Here is a 10,358-nt window from a genome sequence, read left to right on the forward strand (position 1 = left end):
GGATCTGTCTTGCGTGTTTTGCATCATAGGTGTTTCTGGACGGTCATCTTTGCAGCAGTCATCCAGGCGGTGTCAGCAGCTCTTCTCCTGAGTGTTCAGTTTCCACGGGGTCCTCTTCTGGGGTTTCTTCCCTGCATCCTGAAGAAGTGAAGGTCGGAGGCTGTCTTGGGCTTAGCGACCATGAAATGATAGAATTCTCAATTCTTGGGCAAGTAAGGAGGGGGGTCAGCAAAACCACTACGATGGACTTCTGGAGGGCAGACTTCGGCCTGTTCAGAACACTGGTTGAGAGGGTCCCTTGGGAGATGGTCCTGAAGGGTAAAGGGGTCCAGGAAGGCTGGGCCTTCTTCAAGAAGGAAATCTTAAAGGCGCAGGAGCAGGCAGTTCCCATGTGCCATAAGAAGAACCAACGGGGAAGACGACCGGCCTGGCTGAACAAGGAGCTTTTGCTGAGACTCAGGGAAAAAAAGGAGAGTTTATCACCTTTGGAAGAAGGGGCAGACAACTGAAGAAGAGTACAAGGACCTCGTTCGGTCATGCAGAGAGGGAATTAGAAAGGCAAAAGCCCAGCTAGAGCTCAACCTGGCCACAGTTGTAAGGGATAACAAAAAATTCTTCTATAAATACATTAACAACAAAAAGAGAGCCAAGGAGAATCTCCGTCCTTTACTGGATGCAGGGGGGAACATCGTCACGAAGGATGAGGAAAAGGCTGAGGTACTTAATGCCTTCTTTGCCTCAGTCTTTAACAGGCACACCAGGTATCCTCAGGGTATTCAGATCCCTGAGCTGGAAGACAAGGATGGAGAGCAAAATCAACTCCCTGTGATCCAGGAGGAAGCAGTTAATGGCCTGCTATGCCACCTGGACACTCACAAGTCTATGGGGCATGAGGGCATCCACCCAATGGTGCTGAGGGAGCTGGCAGAGGAGCTTGCCAAGCCACTCTCCATCATTTATCAACAGTCCTGGTTAACAGGGGAGGTCCCAGATGACTGGAGGCTTGCCAGTGTGACGCCCATCTATAAGAAAGGTCGGAAGGAGGATCTGGGGAACTACAGGCCTGTCAGCCTGACCTTGGTGCTGGGGAAGGTTATGGAGAGGTTCGTCTTGAGGGCACTCACAGGGCATGTGCGGGACAACCAAGGGATCAGGCTCAGCCATCACGGGTTCATGAAAGGCAGGTCCTGCTTGACCAACCTGATCTCCTTCTATGACCAGGTGACTTGCCTAGTGGATGAGGGAAAGGCTGTGTATGTAGTCTACCTGGACTTTAGTAAAGCCTTCGACACTGTCCCCCACAGTATTCTCCTGGAGAAGCTGGCGACTCGTGGCTTAGACAGGTGCACTCTTTGCTGGGTAAAAAACTGGCTGGATGGCCGAGCCCAGAGAGTCGTGGTGAATGGAGCGAAATCCAGTTGGCAGCCGGTCACAAGCGGAGTCCCCCAGGGCTCAGTTTTGGGCCCGGTCTTGTTTAATATATTTATTGATGACCTGGATGAGGGGATTGAGTGTTCCCTCAGTAAGTTTGCAGACAACACCAAGTTGGGCGGGAGTGTTGATCTGCTGGAGGGTAGGAAGGCTCTGCAGAGGGATCTGGACAGGCTGGATCGATGGGCGGAGGCCAATTGTATGAGGTTCAACAAGGCCAAGTGCTGAGTCCTGCACTTGGGTCACAACAACCCCAGGCAACGCTACAGGCTTGGGGATGAGTGCCTGGAAAGCTGCCTGATGGAAAAGGACCTGGGGGTGTTGGTCAACAGCCGGCTGAAGATGAGCCAGCAGTGTGCCCAGGTGGCCAAGAAGGCCAACGCCATCCTGGCCTGTATCAGAAACAGTGTGGCCAGCAGGAGCAGGAAGGCGATCGTGCCTCTGTACTGGGCTCTGGTGAGGCCGCACCTCGAATACTGTGTTCAGTTTTGGGCCCCTCACTACAAGAAGGAGATGGAGGTGCTGGAGTGTGTCCAGAGAATGGTGACGGAGCTGGTGAGGGGTCTGGAGCACAAGTCTGATGAGGAGCGGCTGAGGGAACTGGGGTTGTTCAGTCTGGAGAAGAGGAGGCTGAGGGAAGACCTTATCGTTCTCTACAGCTACCTGAAAGGGGGTTGTGGTGAGGTGGGTTTTGGTCTCTTCTCCCGGGTGACAAGCGACAGGACAAGAGGAAGTGGCCTCAAGTTGCACCAGGGGAGGTTTAGGCTGGATATTAGGAAAAATTTCTTTACTGGGAGAGTGGTGAGACACTGGAATAAGCTGCCCAGGGAGGTGATGGAGTCACCATCCCTGGAGGTGTTTAAGGAACGTGTGGACGAGGCATTGTGGGACATGGTTTAGTGGGCATGGTGGGGTTAGTTGATAGTCGGACTTGATGATCTTACAGGTCTTTTCCAACCTTTGTGATTCTATGATTCTTGAAGTCTTAGGTCTTAGTGGCTGGCTTGCTGGGCATCCATCGTCCCAGTTTTGACAGTAACTTTCCGTCACAGGCCATGACGTTTGACTGTGTTTCCCAGGTCTGCTGTAGAGCATCTGTGCCATGCTGTTGTAGCACTGTAGGACTTCTTGTCCAGCAGCATCTTCCCTCCTCCGGGAGCTGTTTGTTTCGCCTGTGGCGTTCTTGCATAATACGGTCCCGGTGTGTGCAGCCTCGGTCTGTGGGTGCGCTTGGGGTGGAGCTGTCCGGCCTGGGGATCGGCACGGGGCTGTCCTTAGGCGCGGCACAAGCTCTCCCCGCCCCCGGAGCCAGGCTCCGAGCGCCTCCCGGCACTGCAGCCCCGCCGGCCCGGCCCCACCGCTCCTCGCTCCGCCGCAGGCGGGCTCAGCCTTCCCAGCCGCCCGCCTGCTGCGCTCGGCGCCCGCACCCAGCCGCAGCCCCGCCGCCGCTTCCGCCCGGTACGTCCTGCGGCGGCGGGTGACCCGGCGGGGGCGGGGCGGGGGCGCTGCTTCCGCTGCCGCCTCTCCGGGGCGGAAGGGGCCCTTGGGCAGCGGCAGCGCTTCCGGGGCAGCGGCGGCGGCGGCAGCAGCAGGAGCATGACGACGCTCCGCGCCTTCACCTGCGACGACCTCTTCCGCTTCAACAACATGTGAGCGCTGGCCGCCGTCCTCTCCCCCTCCCCCTCCCTCTCCCCGCCCCCGAGCCCCCTGCTCGCTCTCCGCACGCTCGGCCCGTGGGCGTGCGCAAGGGGCTCCCCCTTCCCTCAGGCACCGCCGCCCCCCTTTCCCCGGCGGCGCTCAGGGCGCCCCCTCGGGCGGGGCCCGGGCCCATTGTGAGCGTTGCTCTCCCCCCGCAGCAACCTGGACCCGCTGACGGAGACTGTATCCTTCCCGCTGCCGCCCGCCGTCGGGGAGGAGGCGCGGGGCCTCGCGCGGGCGGCGGCAGCCGTGCCGGTGGCAGCTTGCTCCTTAACCGAGCGCCTCAGTACGGGATACCCTTCTACCTGCAGTACCTGGCCCACTGGCCCGAGTATTTCGTTGTCGCCGAGGCGCCCGGCGGGGAGCTGATGGGTTACAGTGAGTGTGCGACTCCGCGGCGCCAGGTTTTCCAGTATTACCGTCTCATTGCATTGCCTGTGGGGGGGGTTATAACGCAGGAGCTTTTCCTACTCTTCGCGTTTTCCAGATACACAACAGGGAAGAGAAACGTTATGTATCATCTTCCCGTTTCATAAACGTCTGAGGGTATTACATAGGACTTACAGCAGTAGGTTTTGGGTTGATGTTCCTGGTGTGGCAAGGACTCTTGACTGTGGTAATGTCCACCCAGGTTTTATGCAGGTGAATGTATGCGTACAAGCATTTCTGTAATCCTGGAATTAAGTCCCTGCAGTCAGCTCTGATCTCACACACTGTCGGTCACCAGCAAGTAAAAAAGCTGGGCTTGGGTTTTGTATTGTCCTCTAAGAGAAAGCTCTGGGTCTGGATGTCAGTTGCTTATTTGCTGTGGAATATTTGTGTTTTTCAGAAGTCATTCCAAATAGAGCTGCTGGTTTGTTTATTCCTTTCAGGGTTTTCCCCTGGTTTTTTTGGGGGCGGCATTGGCAAAGCAGACAGGGCAGAATAGGGGTCTTTGCAGGAACATGGGAAATAAAGTATTTAACATAGTAAAGCTTAAAGCATTTGCTGTACAGACGGTTTCTCCATAACCACCACATCAGTTATTAGCAGTGACTGATATTTAGAAGAGTGCCATGTGGAAGCGTGAATATTCATTAGTGACCTAACACTGGTTTGGTTCTGTGTAGAAAGGAGAGGAACTACAAAGAAGCCTCCCAAAACAACATCCTGTTTTTGTTTTGTTTTGTTTCCTTAAACATACCATGTTTGCAGGGCATTAGCTTTCTATTGCCAGATTGGCAAAGCTTCCCAAGCTCTGTTACCTGATGAGTCACCAAAAGTCTCCAGTAGTTGCCAGGATGGTCAGTTTGGGCTTCTAGCTCTCCATTCCTCCATTATTTTAGTCAGATCCTGAATTCCGCTCAGTTAAAGACTCCCGAAAATTGCTTAAAATTTGCATTTGGAAGTCATGCCTCAAACAATGTATTTACAAAAATTATTATTATTGCTTTTTTTACACTAGTCAAGAAACTACTGTAATACTTGAGCAAAATAGCAGTTCTAGTGGTGGCTGAATCACTGAGTGATAACATAGACATCCCTGTTTAAGCCTTTACCACTATCATTGCAATGTTTGTTTATGCGCTGTTTGGCTCTTTTGTAAAGAGGTATAGCTGTGAGTGGTGCGTTATTCCAAAGGTGCTGCTGCTCTGATGCTCTGTATGTTTACAGTAATGGGTAAAGCAGAAGGCTCTGTGGCTAGGGAAGAATGGCATGGACATGTTACGGCTCTTTCTGTTGCGCCAGAATTTCGGCGGCTGGGTTTGGCTGCTAAATTGATGGAGCTACTGGAAGAAATTTCAGAAAAGTGAGTACTGTGCTCATCTTTAATCTTTTAAAGTAATCTTTCTACAGTCACCTGTTCATGACTTAGATATTTGATTTGCATGAAACAGACCCAGAATTTTGCTTTAAGTAGTGTACTGATTCACTGAAATTCCCCATAGTTAGAGAACAAGAATTATGAGTGTTGCTTGGCAGTTTAAAATCTCAGGGTTTCTCTGAAAGTTAACTTGCCAGAATGAGTAGGAAATACCCTGAATTCCAATAGGGATACTGTATAAAAGGTCCTTTTCTTGACAGGAGAAGATCTTTGCGAAATGTCAACACTTGTTTCCCCTAGGGCCTCCAACATACTTGTTTAGTAATTATGGGCTTTGTGCGATTCCCTTAGGCAAAATCTTGAACAAATTTTGTACGGCAGGCAGTATCTTGGCTTACTTTCTATCTTGTGCTTGGTTGTTTGTACCTGCTGAAAATTTAATTTAGTGTCAAATGAACCCACACAGAAATGTCCTTAACTCATGCTGGTAGGGCAACCCCATTGTAGTTGGTAAAATCAGAAAATAGTATGACATTTTGAAAAATTTGCCTTGTGAGGAGAAGGGCTGTCTCCTGTTAGGCAACTGAATCTTGTGACTGATTGTACCACTCCCCCCTGCCATGCACTTCGAAGGAGGCAGTCCCTAAGCCAATGCAATCTAAAATGTGGATTTATTTTTTTTAAAAAATGGATGTGAGGCTTGTGTGGGTGTTTAGCTTGTCCTGTTCTTTCTGTTCATAATTCTGAACCCACTGGCTGGTGTAAAAGAATGGTCATGTGACAAAAATAAAATGAAATTTGTGCCTATGCTGGATTTGCCCCTTGGTAAAGGAGTGCGTCTGTTATTACAGTGTAAAAGATGTTTGATTAGTGTATCACATCATCAGACCTGCTCTTGGTCTGATTACAAGTTATGGGTTATTATTTAGAAATACATTCACCTGCTATTCCTTACTGTGTGTTTTTGGTTTTTATTTTTTCAAAGAAAGGGTGGATTTTTCGTTGACCTCTTTGTCAGAGTATCAAATCAGGTTGCAGTAAATATGTATAAGCAACTAGGCTACAGTGTGTACCGGACAGTGTTAGAGTACTACTCTGCTAGCAGTGGCGAGCCAGATGAAGATGCTTATGGTAAGTACTTGTTCTGCCTCAAGTTGAATGGAAAGAGTCTCATGTTGAGGGTTCCTGGGTTTGTTTGTATGATTATTTTTTTTTAATGAAACAAGTTCAGATAGTTGTTGATGAATGGGATTTTGTATACTCCTTTAGATAGTTTTCCCTACTGAATATTACATCAGTTACAAAAATTAATCTTGCAGTTTACATGTTTTGTAGCATCTGTGTCAAAATAAACTACGAAACAAGAATAAATTAGTAAGTACAAAGACACTTATCCTGTAGATAAGATGAAAATAAAAATGCAGTTTCTTATCTATTTTTTCTTTCTGAGGAATGCTCACACCCAGTGGCTGGGCTTTTTGCTGATGTTATTGGGGGAAGGAATGGCAGTGCTTTCCTTGTTTCTTCCCGTAACAGGGACTTGAAACTTTGTTTTTCTCAGATGTCTAACTACAAATTTACAAGTGTCAGTGGTCAACAGTGGCAGAGAATTGCTTGGCATATTCAATTTAAAAGGGAAGGAACGTGGAAATTCAAGTATGTTAATGTTAATTCTGCTAACAAAACTGAAGTACCAGCTGCTTCCTCTTTCTAGACCTTCTTTCCTTTAAATACCCTCCCCAAAGGGTTACATGGCCATGCTGTATATCTTCTATGTTCTTGCACTATTCATTTGATATGCGGAAGTGCTATGAAATAACAGGAGCTATGGACAGATATCTACGATTGTTGCAGATGCCTTAAATCATATATTTGTCCTTTTAGCCTGCTATTTCCTTTCCATTCACTTGAATTTCATGCCGTGTTATATTCGAATTGATAACGTTGCTGCTGAATGACATTAAGGTCATCAAGGTATTAAAGTGTGTCCAGAGGAGGGCGACCAAGGTGGTGAAAGGTCTCGAGGGCAAGACTTACGAGGAGCGGCTGAGGGGAGGAGGGGGAGGCAAGACTTAGGAGGAGCTTGGTTTGTTCAGCCTGGAGAAGGCTGAGGGGTGACATTGCAGTCTACAGCTTCCTCAGGGCGGGCAGCGGAGGGGGACGTGCTGATCTCCTCTCTCTGGTGGCTGGTGATAGGACATGAGGGAATGGGATGAAGCTGCATCAGGGGAAGTTCAGGCTGGACATTAGGGTGATCGGTCACTGGAACAGGCTCCCCAGGGAAGTGGTGACGGCACCAAGCATGTCAGAGTTCGAGGGGCATCTGGATGATGCTCTTAATCATATGGTTTAGTTTTAGGTAGTCCTCTGAGGAGCAGGGACTTGGACTCTATGATCCTTATGGGTCCCTTCCAACTTGAGATATTCTATGAAATCTTGGTTAAAATGATCTTACCGTAATACAGAATTCACTTAATATGGCTTTGTGCAATGACTGTCTTATTATAATAGTATTTTTTTTCTTTTGCCACAGATATGAGAAAAGCTCTTTCCAGAGATACGGAGAAGAAATCAATTATACCTCTGCCTCATCCTGTGAGACCAGAAGACATTGAGTAACTGTAAGCTATGATTCTTAGGCAACTTACTAAAAGTGTCAGGTTCCTTCTCCCCCCAGCCCCCAAGAACTTATGGATGACAAATCTTAGGCTCAATGCTTTTTGGTATTTCATGGGGAAAAACAATATTGAGAAGCTTGCTAATGCTGCTTGGTAATGGCTGCATAGTCCTGAACTTACACCATTATTTTTCCATTCAAATATTGACAATTCAGAGATTATGAAAGTGGAATTACCTCATGTATGGTGTTTTCTTGGTTTTCTTTCAAACCAAAAATAACCTGAAGTCAGTAACAGTAAAAGCTCTTCAAATGCATTTATTCATGACGAATGAAAATACTGTACAATACCCAAGAAACACAGCAGGGGAAGGCAACGTATTAATACTGGCACAGAAGATAAACCTGTTATACATAATGTAGAAATGTCTTTCCCCTCTTCATGGCACAGGCGTGGGACTGAACTTAGGTTCACTGTTGATTTGAAAAAGCCAGACAACCAAAGCAGTCAAGGCTTTCTCTCCACTGTGAACCAGACTCAAGACCAATTCTGTGTTCTGGGTATCCATACATACCTTAACGTGCTGTGTCCGCTGAAGTAATCTGCAGTAAAGATTTCTTGTTTCCTCATACTCTTCTTGCTCAATTTCAAGATCAATGTGGGATTTCCGAGAACCTGTGAAAGAGAAGTCTCTCCTTATGTTCACAGAATCTTCATACGACCCTCTGTCTAACACTGAGATAATGCAGGTTTTTTTTAATGGAGAAGCATGGATAAACGTGGAATTTGCAGAAATGAAATTCAGAGATCAGAGTATTAATTGACCGTATGAGCTAGGATTAAGACTAAGTAATATAAAATCTTGTGCACATGATCCATTTAGGTTACTCCTGTAAGCATGTTTCTCCCTCCGTGTTTTATCATGGGTTTTATAGTCCTGTGTACCCTGCCAAGAAACAGATGCTAACTTAGACGAGATACAGGCTAAGCCTAAGCCATTATGGTGAGCAGGTTTGTTCAAGCTGGTAGATTATTTATGTTTTAATTAGCCACACTGTGTAATAAATACTGGGGGGTTTTCCTGTTTTTCTTCGATCCTTATATACAGCTTTCTGTCCCTTTTTTCCTCTCGCTTTCTGTCCAGCATCCTGGCTCTCTTGGTCCTCTATTAGTCCATCCGCTCCCTATCCTGTTCCCCATCACTATTTTGCTGTCTCTTGGTTTTTGATTTTTTTTTTTAAAGTTCCCTGTGCCTTTTTTTTTTTTTCTCACTCCCCCATTCCTCTGTCTTGTGCCACGTCCCATTTTTGAGCCTATGGAAGTGACATCAGGAGTGACAGGTTGTGAGAAGCAGGTCCTCCAGCCCAGGTGTTTTTACCTTCTCCATCTCTTTGTCCCAATCTGCATCTCTACTACTCAATCCCTCTCCCCTGTTCTCTGTCCTACTTTTTCTCTCTCCATATGTCGCACTCCTATCCCCATCTTTTTCCTTCCCTCCTTCCCTCCTTCCCTCCTTCCCTCCTTCCCTCCTTCCCTCCTTCCCTCCTTCCCTCCTTCCCTCCTTCCCTCCTTCCCTCCTTCCCTCCTTCCCTCCTTCCCTCCTTCCCTCCTTCCCTCCTTCCCTCCTTCCCTCCTTCCCTCCTTCCCTCCTTCCCTCCTTCCCTCCTTCCCTCCTTCCCTCCTTCCCTCCTTCCCTCCTTCCCTCCTTCCCTCTCTTTCTCCATCTCACTGTCCTTTTTTCCCTGTACCTTTCTGTCTTTGATCCTCAGTCCTTGTCCCTCGTGTTACTTTTCTAACTCTGTCCTGCTCCCCATCGCTCTTTTTCTCCATCCCTCTCTGCTGCTCCTTGCCCCTGTCTTTCTCTCCCCCCCAGTCATTATCTCTCTCTCTCTCTGTCCTTTCCCCTTTGTCTCTCTCTCCCCCCCAGTCATTATCTCTCTCTCTCTCTGTCCTTTCCCCTTTGTCTCTCTCTCCCCCCCAGTCATTATCTCTCTCTCTCTCTGTCCTTTCCCCTTTGTCTCTCTCTCCCCCCCAGTCATTATCTCTCTCTCTCTCTGTCCTTTCCCCTTTGTCTCTCTATCCCTCTTTCCTTCTTGTGTCTCTACCACTCTGTCCTGCTCGCCGCCTCTCTTTTTCTCATTCTGTCCCAGTGTCCTGCTCCTTGATCCTGTTTCCCTCTGTTTCTCTGTCCTTTTATCTGTCCTTCTCCCTGACCCCCAACCCATTTCTCTCATGCTTCCTCTTCCTTTTTTATTCTCTGTTGGTCTGTCCTGCTCCCTGTCTCATTGCTTCTTACTGTATCGGTCAGTCTGGCTCCCTGCCCCTATTCTTTTTTCCTCCCTCTCTGTCACGCTGCTTGTCCCAGGTTTTTTCTGCATCTCAGTCCTATTCCCTGTCCTTTGTCGATCTCTGTCCTGCTCCCTCTCCCTCTTTCTGCTGCCTCTCTTCCTCTCTCCCTGCTGTTGTCTTTCTCCATCTCCGTTGGACTCCCTGTCCCCATCTTTCTCCTGCTTTCCTGTTCCCTGCTTCATGCTTTCTCGTTACACCCCATTGTCCAGCCAGCTGCCACTTTTCTCTTCTTTTCTAGTGTCCTGCACCCTGCTCCTCATTTCTGGTGGCCTCCACCTCTGCCCAGCAGCCCATCGCTCCAGGAGCCAGCCGACTGACCATCCTTTCCCTGCTGAACCCACAAGTGTGGCTCTGGGAACAACTGCTGAGGTGTCTTAGGGGGAGTGTTGGGGGCCCTGAGCCCTAGAGCAGACTCGCTCCCGGGACTTGTGTGTGACTGAATAAACACTTGCCATCTC

General features: G+C 48.5%; 1 protein-coding gene across 1 annotated transcript; it reads left to right on the forward strand.

Moving 5' to 3' along the window:
• The first annotated feature begins 3,020 nt into the window (after positions 1 to 3,020).
• On the forward strand, positions 3,021 to 10,358 carry LOC132318864 (N-alpha-acetyltransferase 20). Its single transcript, XM_059827735.1, has 7 exons — positions 3,021 to 3,080; positions 3,288 to 3,312; positions 3,417 to 3,507; positions 4,783 to 4,918; positions 5,919 to 6,064; positions 7,467 to 7,554; positions 10,139 to 10,358. Exons 1-6 carry the CDS (start codon positions 3,028 to 3,030, stop codon positions 7,550 to 7,552), a joined length of 537 nt encoding a protein of 178 aa, XP_059683718.1. The 5' UTR covers positions 3,021 to 3,027; the 3' UTR covers positions 7,553 to 7,554; positions 10,139 to 10,358.

The sequence above is a fragment of the Gavia stellata genome, chromosome 21, assembly GCF_030936135.1.
Source record: "Gavia stellata isolate bGavSte3 chromosome 21, bGavSte3.hap2, whole genome shotgun sequence".
Taxonomy (NCBI): Eukaryota; Metazoa; Chordata; class Aves; order Gaviiformes; family Gaviidae; genus Gavia; species Gavia stellata.

Bases quoted from the DNA above. Each gene is read 5' to 3' on its own strand.
- LOC132318864 (XM_059827735.1), top strand. From the start codon at position 3,028: ATGACGACGCTCCGCGCCTTCACCTGCGACGACCTCTTCCGCTTCAAC. The intron at 3,313-3,416 runs GTATCCTTCCCG...CGAGCGCCTCAG, and splicing joins TGGACCCGCTGACGGAGACT to TACGGGATACCCTTCTACCT. The intron at 3,508-4,782 runs GTGAGTGTGCGA...GTATGTTTACAG, and splicing joins CGGGGAGCTGATGGGTTACA to TAATGGGTAAAGCAGAAGGC.